We start from the raw sequence: 23,315 nt of genomic DNA on the forward strand, positions 1-23,315 counted from the left end.
TTCTGTTACTCTACCAACACCCCCATCCCCACCGCACAAAAACATATAGAGATATCAAGCAACACACATCAAAGTTGCTGGTGAACGCAGCAGGCCAGGCAGCATCTCTAGGAAGAGGTACAGTCGACGTTTCAAGCCGAGACCCTTCGTCATTTTTTTCTCGGCCTGAAATATCGACTGTACCTCTTCCTAGAGATGCTGCCTGGCCTGCTGCGTTCACCAGCAACTTTGATGTGTGTTGCTTGAATTTCCAGCATCTGCAGAATTCCTGTTGTTTATAGAGATATCACGTTCTTTCTGGTGATAAACATCTGTAATCCATAGGTTCAACAGAAGGAAGAGCCTGATGATAGTATTGCTCGTGCAATCAACCACAGACTTGGGGACACCCTTGGCATTTCTTATTCTGAAATTGCTGCCAAAGCTTATGATTGTGGCAGAACAGAGCTAGCAATAAAAGTGAGTAAAATTCTGTCCTTTTTTACTGTGTTGTGTTGTAATAGAGAAATCTACTGGAATTCAGCCTTCCTGTTTGTTTAATGGTGTGCTTTTTTTTAGAACTTTGGTTAAAAAAAATCAGTATTGAACATGTACAAATTATCTGATGATAATGAAACAGTAATAAGCTACTCCAATGATGGCTAATGAGAAAAGAAGCTTTAAAGAAAATCAGGTTTCTGTAAATTATTGTAATACAGTCGATATATTCCTAAACATCAGGATTCTTAAATGTAGTGTCAGTAATAGTCAGAGGCTTTATCCCATGGCCGAAATGGCTGCCACAAGAGGGCACAGGTTTAAGGTGCTGGGGAGTAGGTACAGAGGAGATGTCAGGGGTACGATTTTTTTATGCAGAGAGTGGTGAGTGTGTGGAATGGGCTGCCGGCACCGGTGGTGGAGGCGGATACGATGGGGTCTTTTAAGAGACTTTTGGATAGGTACATGGAGCTTAGAAAAATAGAGGGCTATGGGTAACCCTAGTAATTTCTAAGGTAGGGACATGTTCGGCACAGCTTTGTGGGCCGAAGGGCCTGTATTGTGCTGTAGGTTTTCTATGTTTCTAATGGGGCTTTCTTACTGTTATATTAAATTATGTCACTTCTCAGCATTCATTGATCTTGTAATTTCGTTTTTCAGGATTGGTTTTCTAGTTAGATTATTTAATTTTTTTCTATACATGGTTTATTCTATACAGCTACTTTTTTGACTTTAGCTTGAATCTAGTCAAGTCTGGTCAAACAGTAATCTCAACAGTAATGTTATTTTGATGGGGAAAAAAATCACATGTTGCAAAATACAAGTCTTATTCACATCTCAACTGATTATTGAACATATGGTGAAGAAAAAAATACTGTAGTATTGGAAACTGAATTTTAAATGTAAACATGTAGATTTCTGATATAAATCTAAGGTAAGGCTGAAGTGTGTTGAAAAGCATTAGTGCATTAAAGGATACAGATGAGATAAATAATAATGGAAATGCTTTAATATAAGTAGAAAAGGTTGGAAGTGATCGACAATACATGCAGCCACTTTTGAGAGAAAATTAAAGTTAAATTTTCCAGTTCATTAGGGACATAGCTGTTACTAAATGGATATTGAGTTAAAAGAAGCTACAGTAGATAATCAGTGACATCGATGCTATCTGATATGTTTGGCACCTTTAAAATGCCCTCTCAGATACATTGTAGGTGATGATCAGAGATAGTAATTTCATGAACTATCAACCTATTGTGATTCAAAATATAATTTGTAGTCAAGTTGGCACAGAAAGTACTTTGACCCTCTTTCATATTAAACTTAATAAGTATTTTGCATCCATCTTCCTAGTGGAAGACACTAGCAGTATGGTGGAAGTTGCAAGTGTCTGGGGTCATGAAGTGTGTGAAGTTACTGGAGAGCAGTTTCTTGGGAAACAGAAAAGTCTGAAGGTAGATAACTCACCTGGTCCAGATGGTGTACATCCCAGGGTTCTGAAAGAAGTGGCTGAAGAGATCGTGGAGACATTAGTACTGATATTTCAAGAATCACTAGATTTGGGAATGGTTCCAGAAGACTAGAAAATTACGAATGTCATTCCACTCTTCAAGAAGGGAGAGAAGCAGAAGAAAAGAAACTTTAGGCCAGTTAGTCCAACCTCAGTGATTAGTTAGATGTTGGAGTTAATTATTAAAGATGAGGTCTCGGGGTACTTGGAGACACATGGCAAAATAGGCCACAGTCAGCGTTGTTTCCTCAAGGGAAAATCTTGCCTTACAAATCTGTTGGAATTCTTTGAAGAAATAACAAGCAGGATAGACAAAGGAGAATTGGTTGATGTTTTGTACTTGGATTTACAGAAGGCCTTTGACAAAGTGCCATAGATCAGATTGTTTAACCAGCTATGAACCCCTAGTATTACAGGAATGATTCTAGCATGGATAAAGCAGTGGCTGATTAGCAGAAAGACCAAGGAGTTGATTACTGACTTCAGGAGGAGGAAACTGGAGGTCCATGAGCCAGTCGTCATCGGAGGATCAGAGGTGGAGATGGTCTGCAACTTTAAATTCCTCGGTGTTGTCATTTCAGAGGACCATTTGTCATTTCAAAGAGCGAGGATAAAGGGAACCTTTTCTGGTTGACTGCCAGTGACTAGTGTGTTCCACATGGGTCTGTGTTGGGACTAATTCTTTTTATGTTATATGTCAATGATTTGGATGATGGAATTGATGGCTTTGTTGCAAAGTTTACAGATGATAGGAAGATAGGTGGAGGGGCAGGTGGTTTTTGAGGAAGGACTTAGACAGATTAGGAGAATGGGCAAAAGAAATGGCAGATGGAATACATTGTCGGGAAGTGTACTGTTGTGTACCTTGATAGAAGAAATGAAAGGGTTGACTATAAATAGAAAGAAAATACAAAAAAAAAACTGAGGCGGAAAGGGACTTGGGAGTCCTTGTACAAGATTCCCTAAAGGTTCATTTGCAGATTGAGTCTGTGGTATGGAAGGCAAATGCAATGTTAACATTCATTTCAAGAGGACTAGAATATAAAAGCAAGGATGTAATGTTGAAACTTCATAAAGCACTGGTGAGGCCTCACTGGGAGCATTGTGAGCAGTTTTGGGCCCCTTATCTTAGATAGGATATGCTGAAACTGGAGAGGGTTCAAAGGAGTATCACAGAAATGTTTCCAGGATTGAATGGCTTGTCATATGAAGAGCGCTTCTTGGCTTTAGACCTGTATTTGCTGGAATGCAGAAGAGTGAGGGGTGACCTCATTGAAACCTATCGAATGGTGAAAGGCCTTGGAAATGGAGAGGAAGTTTCCTTTGGTGGAAGAGTCTAGGACCAGAAGACAGCCTCAGAATAGAGGGATGTCCTGTTAGAATGGAGATGAGGAGGAATTTCTTCAGCCAGAGAGTGGTGAATCTGTGGAATTCTTTGCCACAAGCAATTCTGGAGGCCAAGTCTTTATATATATTTAAGGCAGAGGCTAGTAGTTTCTTGAATGGTCATGAAGGGACACAAGGAGAAGGTAGGATATTGCTGCTGAGAGGAAAATTGGGTCAGCCATGATGAAATGGCTGACCAGGCTCATTGGGCAAATGGCCTAATTCTGCTCCTATATCTTGTATCTTATGGTCTTATGGTACAAAAGCCAAATTTCTTGTACACAAATCAAAATGAGAGAGATGCAAGCCTGCTGAGTTGTGTTTTATGATTGGGAATTGGTGCTCAATAGCAAGAGTGTAGAGAGGTTGTCTAGGTCCTGAAGAGACTGACAGATCAGTTCAGACTTTAGCTAGTACGATGTGAAACAAGAGGCATCGCTGACCTAAATTAGTCTAATGATCGCAGTCTCCCATTCATTGAAAAGGAGGGAAAACTTTAAAGATGAGCAGTGATAGAATTGCATCTGAAAACCTGCTAAAGAAGGGAAGTATAACCTGATTGTCAATACGGTTTCAAGACAGAAATTAAACTTTTGAAATGGGTAATTTAAAACAAGCAAAGGTTAATCAGAAGTTAAATCAAGGTAGCAGCTGATACATCTGCTGTAATGCTACCCATAACTGAGCAAGTCAGGTAGCATCTTTGGAGGAGAGTAAGTAGTTGATATTTCAGGCTGAGGTCTTTCATTAGGATTGGAAAGGAAGGCGGCAGAAGTCAGAATAAGAAGATGAAGGGGAGGGGAAGAGGTACAAGTTGCAGGTGATAGATGAGACCAGGTGGGAGGGAATGAAGAAAGAAACTGAGAGATGATAACTAGAGGAAGTAAAGAGCTGAAGAAAAAGGGGACAATGAACCATGGATGAAAAGAAAGCAGGAGGGGAACCAGAGGGAGGTGAGGAGAAGAGAAGGGATGAGAGGGGGAACCAGAATGTCACGCACAATGAAATAAAGAATCATTTCTATGGTGAGTTTAGATCATGTCTTCCATTCAAGTGTAGATAAATCATAATATTTAGTTAATTTTCAAGGTGAATCAGAGAGGTGTTTTTGCAGAAACTAATGGTAAATTCCAGGTAAACATGCTATTTGATGTTTCATATCATATCTGCATTTTCTCTTGTCTAATATACTGTGGAATTCGTGACTAGAATAGAACCTCATTAGCCTTAGCACATCAACAGTAAATACTAAATAACGTAAATTACTTTTTTAGAAGTACAATTTAGTTACTTGGCATGAGATGCACATCGAATCTCTCTGAAGAAAGCTGCTATATTGTGTTTTGTTCTAGCTTCTAGAGTATGAGCCAAGATCTGGTGAGCAAGTACCCTTGCTGTTGAAGATGAAAAGAAGTCAGCTGGCGCTACTTAAAGCAATAGAAAGTGGAGACACTGATTTAGGTAAATGTAATAACATGCAAGTGAAACCAGCAGCCTCCAAGCTGGTTGAATTTTGTCATATTTCAGTTTTATCATACCTGGCAATTCCTTAAATTGATCTTAAAAGATAAGTGAAGCAATTACATAGCTTCCAGTCTTGATAAAATCTCTATTCTATGGAAGAAAATTGTGGGTATTATCGTGCCAGTTTATCTTGCGTCTCGTACCCACCTGCCCATATGCAGAGGACGCTTATCAGGCTGACACATCCTTCTTGCATTCCCCACACTCCAGTTGTGCCTCCTGTATCTTACAGGCATCCAATCGTGCAGAGTGGGTACCTGGCTATCAGGATTTTAAACTGTAGTGGAATGTCTCTTGATAATCAGAGACACGATAACACTACAAAAATGGATTTAATAATTATTGTTTTTAAATGCAGTTCAGTTTAATCAAAAGTACATTAAAATACTAAAAATTAATAGCATTGCATGTACAAAAGAAAATCAGTTTTCAGTATCCTTATCCATGGTTTTGGCAACTCCGTTCTTGTAAATGGGATATTTCTTCTGATGCCAAACTTCCCTGGCCTGCTGCTGAGGACCAGGTTCAAGATAAGTCTGTGCCCTCTCTTTGGTAAGTCACCACTATGCTTCAGGTCTGCTGTGGCTTCAGCATGAGGGCAGACTTCTGCCTTTTATCTTGTACGTGTTGAAGTGCATGTAGAATGTTCTCTCTGTCAGATTGCACTGAAAGGAGTCAACATTTTTTTTTGTTGATTGCTTTTCTACAGTGCAAGTATTTCTTGCTATCCTATAGGTTGTAATTCGTCCTTAAAGATTAGCATGGTTTTCAGTGTGCACGTAGCATGCACACTAGTCTGTTTAGGATTGGAGTGATGGGAAATGATTGTGATGATTTAACAGAGGTCATTGAGATTTGTAAGAGTAACAGGTGTCAAGTCCCTTAAATGTGGGAGATGATAAAAGTATTTGCTATGGTATGATTTCTCTTGGCTATCGACTTAACTGAAATCATTTATGTTATGATTTCTACAAAAGGCTTCTGACTTTTTAAAAATGGATCTGTAATTCATACATCACCATTTCTTGGGATTCATCCCATTTTTAATGTACCTGTTTCTTGAATGAAGTCCACAATGTCATTGTAATTGTGAGTGCTCAGCATAGCAATGAAAATCACACTAGTCAAGTCTTTGAGGGAGAGGGGGAATACTTGACTGATGAATGTAAGAGTGACCTTCTAACAGAAGCAGTCTTGTTCGTATAATATTAGTGGTTTTGAATAAATGCAGCAGTGCTGTTACTGCAAGTTCCAGCATTTAGTGGCACTAGGAAGTTTGTGAATCCTGTAGAATATTCTCTATTTCTGCATAAATATGACCCAAAATGTGGTTAGATCTTCATGTAAGTCTTAAAACTAGATAAAGAGAATCCAATTAAATGAATGACACAAAAAACATTATACTTGTTCATTTATTTATTGAGAAAAATGATCCAATACTACATGTGTTTGTTGGAAAAAGTATGTGAACCTCTGGGGTAAATGCCTCCTACAAAAGCTATTTGGAGTCAGGTGTTCCAATCAATGAGATGAGATTGGAGTTGTGGGTTGTAGAGGTGCCCTGCCCTATAAAAAAGACACACAAAATCAGATTACTGACAGAGCCTGCTCTTCTCAAGAAAAATCCATTTGTGTGCACCATGCCTTGATCAAAACAACTTTCAGAGGACCTTAGAAGAAGAATTGTAGACACGCATGAAGTTGGAAAAGGCTACAAAAGTATTTCTAAAGACCAGAGTGTTCATCAATCCACAGTAATAGAAGTTGTCTGCAAATGGAGGAAACTCAGTAGTTGTTGCTACTTTCCCTAGGAGTGGGCATCCTGCAAAGATCACACTAAGAGCCAACATGCAATACTGAAGAAGGTGAAAAAGAACCCAAGGGTAACAGCAAAAGACCTGCAGAAACCTCTAGAACTTGTTAAAGTCTCTGTTCATGTGTCCACTATAAGAAAAACACTGAACAAGAATGGTGTTCATGGAAGGACACCACAGAGGAAACCACTGCTCTCCAAAAAAAAAACATTGCTGCATGTCTTAAGTTTGCAAAAGACCAGCTGGATGTTCTAGACACTTCTGAGACAATGTTCTGGGGACAGATAAGACAAAAGTTGAACTTTTTTGGCAGAAATGCATATTGCTATGTTTGGCGGAAAAAAGGCACTGCACACCAACACCAAAACCTCATCCCAACTGTGAAGCTTGGTGGAAGGAGCATCATGGTTTGATGGGATAGTTATATGAGATACATTTAATGCATTTTTACGTGGTCAGATTATTTCTTATTCAGCTAAACTTAAAAAACAAACTAAAGCAGAATTAGATAGAATTTCAAAACGAATTAAAGATTTAGATAATATTTATGCAATTTCCCCCAATGCTGATTTTATTTAAACAAAGGGTGAAACTTCAATCACAATAGGATTGAAGGATATTTGCTTAAGTTAAAGAGCCAATTTTATATGTTTGGAGATAAAAATAAGAAACTGCTTGCATCTCAATTAAAAATGGCTGCAGCCAAAAGGCAAATCATGAAAATTCGTAGGAAAGATAGTACCTTAGCTCAGGAATATGAAGAAATTAATAAGATTTTTCAAGATTTTTATGCTGAGCTTTATAAATCTCAATGTCCGTTAGATTCCTCTGAAATGAATGCTTTTTTACGAAAGATTGTTTTTCCTAAAATCTCGGCTCGATGCTCAAATCACTGAAACCGAAATTCATAAAGCTATTTTTTCAATGCAATCTGGTAAATCCCCGGGACTTGATGGCTATCCTGTAGAATTTTATAAAAAATTTGGAAAGTTGCTTTCTCCGTATATGTTGGAAATGTTTAAGGATTCTTTTGTGAAAGGTGACTTACCCTCTACTTTTTATGAGGTTTCTATTTCTTTATTTCTTAAAAAAGATAAAGATCCTACTGACTGTGCTTCATATAGACCTATTTCATTACCGAATGTCGACACTAAGATTTTGTCAAAGATAATGGCCAATCGGTTGGAGAATATTTTGGGTAAAATTATTTTTAAAGATCAAACAGGCTTTATAAAGGGTCGCTATTCTTTTTCAAGTGTTCAGAGACTATTTAACATTATATATTCGTCATCTTTTAAAACTCCACAATGTGTTTACTGAAAAAGCGTTCGATTGAGTCGAATGGAAATATTTATTCAATGTTTTAGAGAAATTTGGCTTTGCTGCTAATTTTAATAATTGGATTAAAATGATATATAAAGCCCCTATTGCTACTGTTGTCACCAACAATTGTAGGTCTCCTTTTTTTTCAGCTTTCACAGGGGACAAGGCAAGGCTGTCCATTAAGTCCTTTGTTGTTTAATTTAATGTTAGAACCCTTTGCTATTGCTCTTCGTGAGGCTGAAAATATCCATTGGATTTTTGTGAATGAGACCATGCATAAGATCTCTCTTTACGCTGATGATTTATTGGTTTATATATCTAACCCTGACGAATCCATTCCTGCCTTGCTAAAATTATTTAATGAATTTGGAGGTTTTTCAAGATATAAAATAAATTCTGGTAAAAGTGAATTGTTTCCTTTAAACAATTCTGTCTCTATATATGATAATTCTCCTTTTAAAGTTACAGACTCTTTTAGATATCTAGGTATTATAATTACTAAAAAATATAAGGATCTTTATGAAGTCAATTTTGTTCCCTTAGTAGACTCTATGAAGTATTTATATAATAGATGGAGTCCACTTACATTTTCACTTGTTGGTCGTATTCATATAGTTAAAATGATGATTTTACCGAAATTTTTATATTTCTATCAGAATATTCCTGTTTTTTTGACTAGGAAGCTTTTTGATCGGATTGATTCTATTATTTTATCTTTTATTTAGAATAATAAAAGACCAAGAATTAGTAAATGTCACTTACAAAAATTGAAAAAGGATGGAGGTCTTGCTTTGCCTAATCTAAGAATGTACTATTGGGCTGTTAATGTGCGATATATGTCTTTTTGGTTATACTGGGTTGATAAGAGTGATCGGCGAATTTGGGTAGACCTGGAACTGAAAGTTGTAAAACAGTTTTACTTAACCTCGTTATTGGGAGCTCCTTTACCTATGCAATTAGTTAAAGTTGTTAATTTAAACCTATATCCTGTGATTAAGTATTCTTTACAAATTTGGCTCCAGTTCTGCAATTTTTTAATCTTAAAAAAATTAAACTTTGTAGTTTAATTTACCGAAATTACTTTTTTAAGCCTTCTTTGAGTGATCCAATTTTCTTACTTTGGAAAAATAAAGGTATTAATTCTTTTTTGGATTTATTTAAAGAAGATAGATTGATGTCTTTTGAACAATTAATTGATAATTATTCTCTTTCATACTCACACTTCCTGCAATACCTTCAAGTTAGACATTTTTTACAAAAATATTTAAGTAATTTTCCTTACATATTGGAGGCTGACCTGTTGGGTACTATTATGAGTATGAATCCTTGGATTAAGGGTTCTATTGGAAGAATTTATAATTTATTATTACAATGGGATAAGCGTCCTTTATCTAAGATTAAACAGGATTGGGAAAAGGAACTTAATTTGACTTTTATGACGGAGGATTGGATGTGGATTTTGAAGTTGGTTAACTCTTCTTCAATTTGTGCTAGCTATTCATTGATTCAATTTAAGATTGTACATGGTTATCATTTGATGAAGGAGAGACTTTCAAAAATCTTTTCTAATGTTGATAGTCATTGTGATAGATGTAAAACTGAAATAGCTATACTGACACATATGTTTTGGTCTTGTTCTATATTGGAACAGTAATGGAAGTCGGTTTTTTCAACAATTTCTAAAGCACTTAAAATTAATTTACGACCTAATAAATTAACTGCTTTTTGGAATAATTCCTCAAAATATTCATGGTATTTCTGTGTCTGACCAACATGTTATTGCATTTGTTACATTGATAGCTAGGAGGGCCATTTTGTTGAAGTGGAAGAATATATCAGCTCCCACTTTGTCACAATGGTTCTCTCAAGTGATGCTATGTCTTAGTTTGGATAAAATTAGAAGTCGAACCTTTGAACCTTTATTTGATTTTGAGAAAAGATGGGGCTCATTTGCTCGTTATTATCATTTGAGTTAATTGATATAATTTTTCCACGATCTAATTGTAAATTTTTTAGTATATTTTCTTTTCTTGCTGGCGGTTTGATGTTTATTTTTAGAAGCTTTTTGTATGACGCATGACTCTGGGGTTGTACACCTAATGGGTTCTTTTTTTTTCACTTTTCTGCTTAGTAGGTTTTTTTCGTTATCACAAAATTTTTTTTCAATCTTTAAGATAATGTCTTTTTTGAGACATTGTAAGTGTTGTTACTTCAATGTACTCGTTATTTTTCCTGTATAATATGACAATAAAAAGATTTGAAAAGAAAGAACGTGACTGGATGAAGTATGTATGGGGATGGTGGGGTAGTAGTTATCATGCAGTGGTAACTACAGTTTGCCACTCTGTTTTATAATAGTTCCTGTTTGGTTGCTATCTGTTGAAGGTAAAGTCTGTTTCATTCTCAACTTTTATGTGAACACTTCTCAAAAGTTACCTTTGATCCTGGGGTCAAATAGCTAATCACCTCATAGGTCTCCAACAGCATGGCACCTTTACACAAAGAGCCACTGATTTTTTTTTGAGAGTTGTTTTTTTTTGTTCATGTCTAATAGTTTTATTGGTAAAAAGTGGCTTGATTAGGGTCCAAACGACTAGTTGCCTGTATGCTTGTTTAACCTTGAATTTTCTCCCCGTAGTGATTGTTACTGTTTATTACCTGGTAAGTTTAGCAAGCGTACTGCAAAGCTCTGTAAAGAGTAAATACGAAATTGTCAACATTAGGTTTGATATAGTTTCTGATCCCATTAGTAGATGCAATGAGATTCAGACTTACTGTATGTACAATGGTTTTGATTACTTCATAATAGTTATGAAAATTGAATTATGTAATTTCTCTCTCTCTCTCTCCCCCCCCCCTTTGGGCAGATAGAGAACGGCTAAAGTTAGAGCAAATAGCTTCCTTAACTAAAGTGAATATTTTAAGGACTGTTACATTTATAAAACGTTAATCGTGTAATATTGTTACTTCTCTGATGTGTTTTCATTTCAGTGTACACTGTTGTGATGCATCTAAAAAGTGAGATGAACAGAGGAGATTTTTTTATGACTCTACAGAATCAGCCTGTTGCATTGAGTCTTTATTGTCAGGTATGGGCAAATGCTTATCAGCTTTGACATCGTGGGTTTTACACCTTCTGGGAGTTCAGCTCTGTAGTTGTATTTTACAAGGCAAATTTGTTAATAATTTGAAAATTCCACACTGGATATGCTGACTGCAATCTGCAAGTATGATCTCAAGCTTTTGAGCACTTGCCACATTGAATTCTCAGCTCCACCCTCACTTTCTGACTTCTGTGTCCTTGGGCAGTACATTGTTAACAGTAAAGCTTGTCATTAGATAACACTTGATTTTGAATGGGCATTGTACAGAATCAATATTGAACTTTTTAGTAATGAAGTTCAGTGACAATCTTCCTGCTTTTAAGTAAACACCACAGTCATTGTGGACTATTTGTTCTGTTACTCCTGGTACTTTTTTTCTACACCATCATCCTTTTTATTATTTCATCTTTCCTGCATTGTATTCTATTGTAAGCCTTTATTTACAGTACTTTTTTTTATCCTTTTTTAAAATTTCCTGTATGTTAGCACTTCTTCAATCTCTCAGTTTTCTGGTTTTGATTAAAAAAAAGTCGTTGACCTTGTTGGATTCTGGTGTTTTAATCCAAGGTTCTTTCAGAAGCCAGGAAGAGGCACAAAACTTGTTGCTTCATGATAATTTTGTTAAGCGTTGGTAGAACAAAGGAAACAGGAGCAGAAGCTAGAAGCAGAAGGCTTAAAGGCAAAAAGGCCACAATGCTAGTATTTAAGATGGTGATGTTTAGCTATTTTATACCCATAAAGATTCAAATTTGTCGATAATAGTCGATTAATGAGAAAGCACTTATTCAAATACTGCAGAACAAAGAAACTTCCAGAGCTTTCCAGAATGATATTTTGTGTAGCCACTTGAGGCATATTAAACTGTTATATAAATATAAGAACTAGTTAAAATGCAGTAGATAATTAATTGTTAATCTGCAAAGAAAATGACAATTAAACAATTGGATCCAGTGATCTCTCATTTATTTCTAAATCACATGTTGAGACCATAAGACACGAGCAAAATTAAGTCATTCAGCCCATTGAGTTCACTCTGCCATTCCATCATGGCTGATCCCAGATCCCACTCAATCCATTCTCCTGCCTTCTCGCCATATCCTTTGATGCCCCTGACTGTTCAGGAAATGATCACCTTCCGCCTTAAGTATACCCACAGACTTGGCCTCCACCACAGTCTGTGCAGAGCATTCCACAGATTCACCATTCTCCAGCCAAAAAAAATTCCTCCTTACCTCTGTTCTAAAAGGTTGCCACTCAGTTTTGAGGCTGTGCTCTCTAGTTCTAGACACCTCCACCATCAGAATCATCCTCTCCATATCCACCCTATTGAGTCCTTTCAACATTTGGTAGGTTTCAATGAGATCCCCACACAGTCTTCTAAATTCCAGTAAATAGAGGCTCAAAGCTGCCAAACGGTCCTCATATGTTAACCCCTTCATTCCTGAAATTATCTTCATGAACCTCCTCTGGACTCTCCAATGACATCCTCTTTGAGATATGAGGCCTAAAACTGTTGACAATACTCCAAATGCAGCCTGACTAGTGTTTTATAAAGGATCATGCGTGACGACTCCCGAGTCACTTTGCACCTTGGATTTTTGCATTTTCTCCCTGTTTAGAAAGTAGTCTTAAGCTTTTATTCCTTTTTACCAATGTGCATGACCATATACTTCCCAACAATGTATTTCATTTGCCACTTTGTTGCCCATTCTCCTAATCTGTCTTAAGTCTTTCTGCAGCCTCCCTGCTTCTTCAACACTACCCATTCCTCCACCTATCTTTGTATCGTCAGAAGATTTGGCTACAGGGCCATCAGTTCTGACATGGAATTCATTGACATACAGCATAAAAGGAAGCAGTTACAGCACCGACCCCTATTGATCACCAGTTGTCAATGGCAGCCAATCAGAAAAGGCCCCCTTTATTCCCTTTCTTTGCCTCCTGCCAATCAACTAAAACTCTATCATTGTTGGTATCTTTGCTGGAATATCATGTGCTTTTATCTTGTTAAACAGCTTCATGTGGGGTACCTTATCAAAGGCCTGAAAATCCAAGTACACAACATCCAACAATTCTCCTTTCTCTGTCCTGTTTGTTATTTCCTCAAAGAATTCCAACAGTTTTGTCAGGCAAGATTTCCCCTTAAGGAAAGCAGACTGACTATTGCCTATTTTACCATGTGGCTCCAACTACCTTGAAACCACATTCGTAACTGTCGACTCCAACATCTTTCCAACCACTGAGGTCAGTCTAACTGGCCTATAATTTCCTTTCTTCTGCCTTCCTCCCTTCTTGAAGAATAAAGTGACATTTGCAATTTTCCTGTCTTCTGGAACCATGCCAGAATCTATTGATTCTTGAAAGATCATTACTTTGTCAAATGATGCAAGCTGAATCATCTGCGGCTTAAAGTAAGACAATGGAGATGGTGATGGACTTTAGGAAGACTAAGCCTGCACTGTTCCTTGTAACTATTGATGGATGTGGTGAGGACCTACAAGTACCTGGGGGTACCCATGGATGACAGACTTGAATGGAGCATCAACATTGAGGCTGTATACAAGAAGGGCCAGAGTCATTTCTACCTCCTGAGGAGACTGAGGTCCTTTGGACTATACAGGCCTCTCCTTTGCATGTTCTATCATTCTGTTGTCACCAGTGCAATATGGTGGTGTACTGGGGCATTGGCATCAACACAGGTGATGCCAATAGGCTCAATAAACTGATTAGAAAGACTGGCTCTGTTATAGGGGTCAAACTGGACACCCTGGAGGCTGTGGTAGAACAAAGGACCCTCCAGAAAATCCTGAAAAATTCTTACCCTCAGTCATTGGGCTCTATAATGAGTCAACCTACAGCTGAGGAAGTGATGATCCACTCCTGTTGGCCTGTTTAAGGCAGCTTATTTTTAAAAATGTTTTATTTCTCTTCTAATATTTCTATATTTGTATATCTGTGCACTTGTAATGCTGCAGTGACTGCAGTTGCTTTTGGGATCAAGAAAGTATCTATTTATCAGTCTATTAATTCCAACACAATTTCTTCAGCTGCCTTTTACAGAACCCGGGGTTGTGGCCCATCTGGTCTAGCGGACTTACCTACCTTAAGACCTTTCAGTTTCCCAAGCACTTTCTCCACAGTAATAGCAGCATTATATCAGCTCTTTCCCCTGACACTCTCAAATTTCTGGTATACTGCTAGTGTCTTCCACAGTGAAGACTGATGCAAAATAATTATTCAGTTTGTTCGCAATCTCCTTGTCCCTCATTACTACCTATCCAGCATAATTTTCCAGTAGTCCAATACCTACTGTCGCTTTTTTTTTTACACTTTGTGTATCTGAAAAATCCTTTAATATCCTCTGATATTATTGGATATTGTTATATTACTTTCATATTTCATCTTTTCCTCCCCATTTGGCTTTTTAAGTTGCATTCTGATGGTTTTTAAAAGCTTTCCAATCTTCTAACTTGCCAATAATTTGTGTTCTACTACGTGCTCTCTTTTTTGCTTCTATGTTGGCTTTGACTCCCCTTGTCAGCCATGGTTGTATCATCCTGCCTTTAGAGTACATCTTCTTCGGGATGTATCTATCCTGCCCCTTCCAAATTGCTCCCTGAAACTCCAGCCATTACTGCTGTGCTGTCATCCCTGCTCGTGTTCAATTCCAATCAACTTTGGCTAGCTCCTCTGTAATTCCCTTTATCTAGTATAATATGAATACATCTGACTTTAGCTTTTCTCTCTCAAATTGTATGGTAAATTCTATTATATTATGATTACTGGCCCCTCAGTGTTCCTTTACCTTGAGCTTCCTAATGAAATCTGGCTTGTTACATAACATCATTCCAGAATTGCCTTTCCCCTGGTAGGCTCAACAACAAGCTGTTCTAAAAAGCCATCTTGTAGGCATTGTACAAGTTCTCTCTCTGAGATCCAGCACCAAAATGATTTTCCCAGTTTACCTGTATATTGAAATTGTCCATGACTATCATAATATTGCCCTTTTGACAAGCCTTTTCTATCTTCCATTGTATGAGGGGTGATAAGTTTGTGGCCTAACGTAGAAGGAGTCAATTTTAGAAAGCCTAGCACATTTATTTTTCAACATAGTCCCCTCCTTCATTTACACACTTAGTCCAGCGGTCATGGAGCATATGGATCTTGGACCTCCAGAAAGTGTCCACATCAGGAGTGATTGATAAGTTCGTGGCCTAAGGTAGAAGGAGATGAGTTATTAACTTCAAACTTTCTGCATGATCACTCAAAGAGTTGAACTGCATGTGCATGTAACGAGAGCTGTATAACTTATTTCCTTCTACCTTAGGCTACGAACTTATTCCGCAGGTCCAAGATCTGTATGCTCTACAACTGCCGGACAATGTAGGAGGGGACTATGTCGAAAAATAGATGTGCTAGGTTTTCTAAAATTGACTCCTTCTACCTTAGGCCACAAACTTATCAATCACCCCTTGTAATTTGTTGCCTACATCCTGGCTACTATTTGGAGGCCTGTATCATCAGAGTCTTTTTACCCTTGCAGATTTTTAACTCTACCCACAAGGATTCTACACTTTCTAATCCATTGTCACCCTTTTCTAAGGACTTGATTTCATTTTTTACCAACGGAACCACACCAAATCTGTCAGCCTACCTATGTGTTCTTTCGATACAATGTGTATCTTGGATGTTAAGCTTCCATTTATAATTTTCTTTCAGCCACAACTCAGTGATGCCCACACATCAAACCTGCCAATCTCTATCTGTGCTACAAGATCATCTACTTTGTTCTATATACTATGGCATTCAAATATAACGCCTTCAGTCCTGTATTCGTCACCCTATTCAATTTTGCCACCCTTTTACACCGCAACTTATCTCGCTGACTGCAATTTTGCTCTATCATCTGCCTCTCCTTCCTGACAGTCTCACTATTTCACTATACAATGCCTCTGTGTGTAAACCGACAGCCCTCTCTTCAGCCCTGTTCCCATCCCCCTGCCACTTTAGTTTAAACCCTCCTCAACAGTTCTAGCAAACCTGCCTACGAGGGTATTGGTCACTCTCCGTTAATGAATCATAGGCATGATGTCAACATCACTGTTGCTAGAATGTTTAATAAAGAGGGCACATATTTGTTCTAGCATTGGTGATGTGATACTTGCCTGTATACATTATCAGTCATCTCAACTGGCACATTTTGAGTAGTGAAAATTGGCAAAAATGTAACAACAACAGATTATATTGGAATAAAGTTCATAATTTTCAGTAATTGTCTACTTGCTCGAACTCTTTTGCCTGGTTAGTGATTTGCTCACTGTAGCCCAGCAGCGTAGGCATTGTGACCGAGGTTACTAGTATATTAACCACAGCGCTTATTGTCCCTTGTCAGATACCACTTTGGCTCACTTGCAGTGGCTGGTATGTATCGCTTACTTTTATCTTCTTCTTTTACTTGATAACAGCTCCCAGTGGATCCTTAACTGGTTTCTTAATCAGGACCCACTCATCAGGAATAAGGAGTGGGTCCTCCTTCAGTTGGTTCTTCCCAAGCGTCAGAAACCTGTTCAGAAGCAGATTGGATAGCTTGGGTTAATTTCACACAACAGTTAACTAAACTGACTGCCATAATGTGTATATCAGTCTCTCTGAGATTGAGAGCTCCCGGCAGTGACGCCCTGTTACCACCTCGAATGGACTTCATTTAATTTCATCATTTGGAGTTGCTCTGATATTACGTAAGACCATAGGAAGAGCCATAGGGCATGGTACACCTTCCTCATGATACTTAGTGAATCGTCGTTTGATGGTTCCATTCATTCGTTCAACTTGTTCTGATGACTCTTTGTGATATGGACAATGTAATTACCATTCAATGTTCATCAATCAACATAATTCCTAACAAACATTCCAAGTGAAATGTGTTCCTTGGTCAGAGTTGATGTGACATGGCAATCCCCATCTAGGAATATAGTCCTCGATCATAGTTTTTCCTTGTGTGTTGCAGTGACTTTCCTTACAGGACCAGCTCCACTCATCTAGAAAACTTATTCACTATTACCAGTGTGACTGAGTATCCTTGATACTTCAGTAAAGAAATGTAGTCCACTTGTAAATGTAAAAATGGACCAGATGGGGCAGGAGCACTTAATTGTGGTAGCATTTCCGCTACTCCAGAATTCTGTTTCTGGCATGTCATGCATCTTTCAAATGTTTATTGAGCTTGTGCTGTGAATATTGGATTCCACCACCAATGGGAAAATCTGTCAATCATCTTTTCTACTCCAGTGTGTCCGAGAGAGTGCATTTGCTGTGCCAGATAAGGAAGCAACGTAATTGGGGCTACTAGCCTATGACTAGTGTCACATCTCCATACCCTGTCACTGCTTAACTTCCCACCATTCTCCATCCAGAACCACTTTTCCTGTTTAGAGAGCTTGCATCTCTCAACTATCTTGTATCCTTGCATCTCTCAACTATCTTGTATGTTATCTGTGATACAGGGTTCTATTTTGTTTCCATAATTCCAGGTCTTGGGTTCAATGCAATGTTCTCAGTACTATTATTATTTCCTTTATTTCTTTCATTTCTTTGTGTGCTGCCTTTTTTGCAATTTCCAACACCAATACATTTCCACGGCTTTCCATTGTAGTCATTTTGGAGTGGCTTTTATATTTTAATACGGTGACTTCTGAAGGCAATTGTGTGACAGTCATGACTTCTTGTTCTAGTTGGCCATTCTTGATTGGGGTTCAGATGTAAGAAATTCTCTGCGTCTCCATAAGCTTCCAAAATCATGAACAAGTCCAAAAGCATATCGAGAGTCAGTGAAGACATTAGTTTATCTTCCTTCTGCCAACGTACAGGTTTTAGTTCTGCCTGTTGCACAGAGGTACCAGGAGCTATGCTTCCTGATGCCAGCACTTCATTACCAGAAACAACTGTCTGTCTAGCCGATTGAGTTCATCTCTCAATCATTGTATAGACCTTTGGCAGAGTATTAACCAGCAGGACCTTGTTGGTCCATGTTCTTAAGTTAAGACTGCCATCACATGTTTTTCTTTGACATACAGGGTAAAAGGTAAATGGTATAAATGGTATCAGGGATTCTTAATGCAGGTGTAGTACACAATGTCATCTTTAAAGTTTAAAACGCTTTCAGTTGTTCTTCATCAAGAGTCACAGAGTTGTCTACTTACTGCCTTTCAGCAGATTGTTAAGTAATAATTGATGAATCTGCCACTAGCTTGTCAACCCATTGATTAACAATGGTTTCATCTTCAGTCCTGTGTCTTCTCTTCCTTGGTCTTTATTGGAGCAAGCTGTGACACAGCTGTCAATCTTGTTCTATCACTGTCATCCTTACCTGAGTCACTAGGGGCCGCCGTAGAGTCTATGTCATGTCACTCCTGAAATTCTTCAGAGTTCATATGCTGACACTGTCTCTCCAGGGACTGTCTGATGTGGGCTTCACAAGTATGAGTTTCCCAGAAAGGAGCACCAGCATCACTAGCACCGTCACTATCAGGACTGCCCACTTGAAGTCGCTGCTGCGCTTTTCCATTTTGTTTTAGTTTGCTTCTGAGCTCTGCATGATGCACTTAAATTGAATTATACAGTGTTGTTCTTTCACTCATTTGGCTAATGCAAAAGGTTTGCTCTTTAGATTTACTGTTTCTATCATGCTGTTTTTGTAGTTTATCACAAGTTTCATGTTTCTTTCAATTAGAAACATTTTACTCATCCTGTTAACTCTTTCAATCGCTCACAGATTTAATGAAACTGACCATGGGGTCCTACTCTAAACCAGTAGCAGGCATTTTCCGGATCACATCCCATACTTCCACAATATCATCTAGGAGCCATATTTCATTGAATTCAACATTGATATCAAACCACAATGTTTTATTCAAGTAGGAGTTCAAACCCTCAGTTACCTGTACCCATGTAACTGGAGATTCTGTGGTCGGATTCATGACTTTGACTATTGTTTTGATGCGATCTTAATTCATTTATATTTATTACTTTAACTGTGATCTCGAAATATTCGCGGCTTGAGCTGAAATTTTAATAGGTTGTTCAGAAACCCAAATTTAATTTTTTTCCCCATGCTCTGCTAGTTTGCATGTATTTAAGTTTTCTCTGCATTGTACTGGTTTGCACAAATCTTTTTATCCGTGCTCCATTGCTTATGCGAATTTAATTCAATTTTTTTGACACTCTACCAGCTAGCGTATTTAATCCACACTCTATCGGTTTTTATGTGGCTCTGCTGGCTTGCGTATTTTTTACAAATCTGTTTTCTAAAAAAGCAGCCTAGCAGTTCCTCACTCCTATCAGATGATGTAGAAGTCAGAAACATAAGAGGAAGTTCTTACCCTTTTTGGTGCATGCTAATAATTCCACTTTGCACGTGTGGTTCTTTCAAGTTCTAAACTGTGTAATTTTTGCCAGTTTACTGGATTATGCTGTTTTAATCCAAAGTTCTTTCAGAAGTCAGGAAAGAGGCACAAAACTTGTTGCATCATGATAGTTTTGTGAAGCCTTGCTAGAACAAAGGAAGCAGGAGCAGAAGCTAGGATCAGAAGGCTTAAAGACAAAAAGACTAAGATTTAAGATGGCGCTGCTTGTGTTTCGCTATTTTATACACATGGAAATGAGAAAAATTCCATTCAAATTTGTAGATAGGAGTCAACCAATGAGAAAGCACTTATTCAAATAATGCAGAGCAAAGAAGCTTCCAGAGCTTTCCAGAATTATTTTTTGTATAGCCACTCGAGGCATATTAAAATGTTGTATGCATATAAGAACTACTTAAAATGCGAGCAGATGATTAGTTGTTGAACTGCAAAGAAAATAACAATTAAACACTTAGATCCAACAACCTGAAACTTTAACTCTTTTTCACTCTGGACTGTTGCTGCCTCACTTGTTGAATAGTTCTGGCATTTTCTGCTTCTGTGTTCTTAATTTATTTGTTTCGTTACTTCAAAATGAAGTTGAAGAGATGGGATACTTTTCCACTTTTGATATCCAATATAAGGATAGATGAATGATAACATGTACTCTGGATTGGGGCAGAGTGAATCTCTTAATTTAACCAAAAATCTTTTGAGTTCTAAGAGGTGTGTAACTTTGAATTTGATATTTTTGTCCATTACCCTGTGAGTATTAATGGCTCCTGACTTGCTAGAAATAAATAATCTCAATGATGATGGGATTTTTACTGTGTTGGGATCATTTTATGATATAATTTTTGTTACGTGACTGTAAATGGGAATGATTATTCTTTTTGCAGTTGTGCAGATTTTTGACTGGTGAATGTTTGTTCATAGTTCTGTAAGCACCAGGAGCCAGAGACCCTCAAGGATCTGTTCAATCAGGATGACAACCATCAAGAACTTGGCAACTTCTATGTGCGTTCCAGTTACTGCAATGAATCGGTAAGAACAGGGTCTCATTCACTGACATCTAGTGGGGCCAGTACAAAATGGGTTTTCTCATTGACTGCAGAGATGGTGATAAAGTTCACTGTTTGAAATACTGAGTGAAGTTAAGTCCAAATGGTACTGTAAAGTTCATAGAAATGGAAAACACATTCCTGAGGACAGAGGTATTGAAACTTTGTTTCAACAGGCCAGATACATGTGCCGCACTGTCAGTTTTCTGTTTGGTTGAAGCATTAACTTGAAGAAATGGTCATTCTGGATTATTGATGCAAAGAAAGTCAGTTTTTTTATTTTCTCATTGTCTACTCTACCCTCTCCCTGCCACTCTCCTCAGAATAAACATAACCAGAAATCCAACAGGTTAACTAGTAAATAGGCATTAAATATCCTTGTGAGAATGGATCTGCTCATTTTGGCATAGAAAAAATGCTTGATTTTTTTTAACCTCGGGAACTTTTTATGTAAGATTGCATTTTAAGTAAATGTAACTTCTGATACTTGGCCTAGAGCCAGCAGATAACGAAACTACATTCTCTGTGTGAGTTTGATGGCTGCTATGTTTTTGGCTCTCCTCTTCTGATACACAGTAGGTCAAGTGAACGGCAGTGGAAAGCACTCTTTTAAACCCCCATCACACCTACTGGGGCATAGGCTGCTCACAGTCTTGTGCTAGCTTTCCTCTCCCAGGGATGTGGTCTTTGAGCTTCTGTTGGTGTTTCTATAGCTCTCGGCTTTTTATGGCGTGAGGCTTTGCCTTTTCCCCTACCCTCCTTTCACAACTGAGCTTGTAACCTTCTATGGCAAAGTTAGAAAACACTCAGATTAGAAATATTCCTGTTCAGAATCAGTTCACACCAGTCAACCACAGCTCACTCGTTGCTGACACGAACAACTTGTTTACCTGTGCATGTGACTATTCCAGTATCTGCTCCTCTTCAGTCTGCTCTGTTTATACCTATGATCACTCAAAACTCTGCTGCTAGTGTACTACCCATGCAGATTTGTCCATTGCTCCTGTACTTGCTGATTTTCAGTGGCTGCCAGTTTAAGAAAAGTGGACATTTAAAAATTATTAACTCAGTTTTCACATCACTCCATAGCCTTGTTCCTCTTCCAGCCCTACAGCCCTTTGAAATATCTAATTTACCTCAGTTCTTGCCACTTATCTATCTTGGTTTAAATTGCTACAGTATTGACAATCAAGTCCTTAGATGCCAAGGCCCCTAAATGCTGGAATTCCATGCTTAAACTCTACCTTTCTTTATTGCTTTAAAACCTGCCTATGTGACCAAACATTCAGCCATCACCCCTACTATTCCTTATATTGCATGAAATTAAACTTTATAAAGCATTTTATAATAGATTTTAATCCTTAGTTTTAAACTAAAAGTAAACTCCACGCTCCAACTAAAACTCCCATCATTTCGTGTCAGTCACCTTATGTACAGACACTCCTGTGCCTAGCATTAATTTATGGGTATGTAGCGGTGTGCAACACACAGCGCTAGAATAACAACACGTAGTCGGTGAGTTGGAGTTGGATAAAAGAGATTTATTCAAACTTTGCGGCCTCCTTTAAAGCCTTCCCGTTCCCGCCCTCCCCAGGCGGGACTGCTGTGGGGTAAACATATTCGCAGACCCTTCCTGCGTGCGGGATTTTCCCCCTGCTGGTGAAGATAGCCTGGCGCCCTTTTTGTGGCCAGTCTCTCTGCCGGCGCGCGCCAGTTTGTATGTGCTAGAAAGTGGGTCGCCACATAACCCCCCCCCCCAGAACCGGCGATACCTCCCCCAATGTCCACCGTCTGGATCGGCCTCTGTTTGGGAGGTCTGCCTCTGCGCCGCGGTGCCTGAGCCTGGACCGGCTGCGCCAAGTCCACATGGGCCAGTTTGAGTCGGTCCACCGTGAAAACCTCCTCTCTCCCCCCAATGTCCAGCACGAACATGGACCCGTTGTTCCTGATCACCTTAAACGGCCCCTCGTAGGGCCACTGTAGCGGTGCCCGGTGTCCACCCCGTCGTACAAAAAGAAACTTACAGTTCTGCAGGTCTTTGAGTAAGCAGGTCGGGCTCTGTCCGTGCTGTGAAGTGGGTATGGGGGCCAGGTTACCGAGCCTCTCACGTAGTCTGTTCAGGACTGCTGTGGCTTCCTCCTCTTGCCCCCTTGGGGCTGGTATGAACTCTCCTGGGGCTACCAGGGGTGCACCGTACACCAGCTCGGCTGACGAGGTGTGCAGATCCTCCTTGGGCGCCGTGCAGATTCCGAGCAGGACCCAGGGAAGCTCATCCATCCAGTTAGGCCCTTCCAGGCGGGCCATGAGAGCCGACTTCAGGTGACGGTGGAAGCGCTCCACTAGTCCGTTCGACTGTGGGTGGTAGGCAGTTGTGTGGTGTAGCTGTGATCCTAAAAGGTTGGCCATAGCTGACCACAGGCTGGAGGTGAACCGGGCGCCCCTGTCGGAGGTAATGTGGGCTGGTACCCCAAAGCGTGCTACCCAGGTTGCAATCAGTGCTCGGGCTCAGGATTCGGAGGTGGTGTTGGTGAGCAGGACTGCCTCTGGCGAACCAGTCTATCATAGTTAGGAGGTACCATGCTCCTCGCGACACTGGCAGGGGCCCCACGATATCCACATGAATGTGGTCGAACCTCTGGCGAGTGGGTTCGAACTGCTGTGGCGGAGCCTTGGTATGCTGCTGCACCTTGGCCGTTTGGCACTGCATGCACGTTTTG

General features: G+C 39.0%; 1 protein-coding gene across 1 annotated transcript in view; it reads left to right on the forward strand.

Moving 5' to 3' along the window:
* vps16 (VPS16 core subunit of CORVET and HOPS complexes) overlaps positions 1-23,315 on the forward strand; it is a 77,091-nt gene that overhangs the window by 36,527 nt on the left and 17,249 nt on the right. Inside the window, exons 16-19 of the mRNA XM_072261578.1 lie at positions 325-459; positions 4,726-4,834; positions 11,026-11,123; positions 20,474-20,581. Coding sequence (XP_072117679.1) covers positions 325-459; positions 4,726-4,834; positions 11,026-11,123; positions 20,474-20,581 — 450 coding nt within the window. The remainder of the gene's footprint in view (positions 1-324; positions 460-4,725; positions 4,835-11,025; positions 11,124-20,473; positions 20,582-23,315) is intronic.

The sequence above is a fragment of the Mobula birostris genome, chromosome 6 (genome assembly GCF_030028105.1).
Source record: "Mobula birostris isolate sMobBir1 chromosome 6, sMobBir1.hap1, whole genome shotgun sequence".
In the NCBI taxonomy this organism is placed as follows: domain Eukaryota; kingdom Metazoa; phylum Chordata; class Chondrichthyes; order Myliobatiformes; family Myliobatidae; genus Mobula; species Mobula birostris.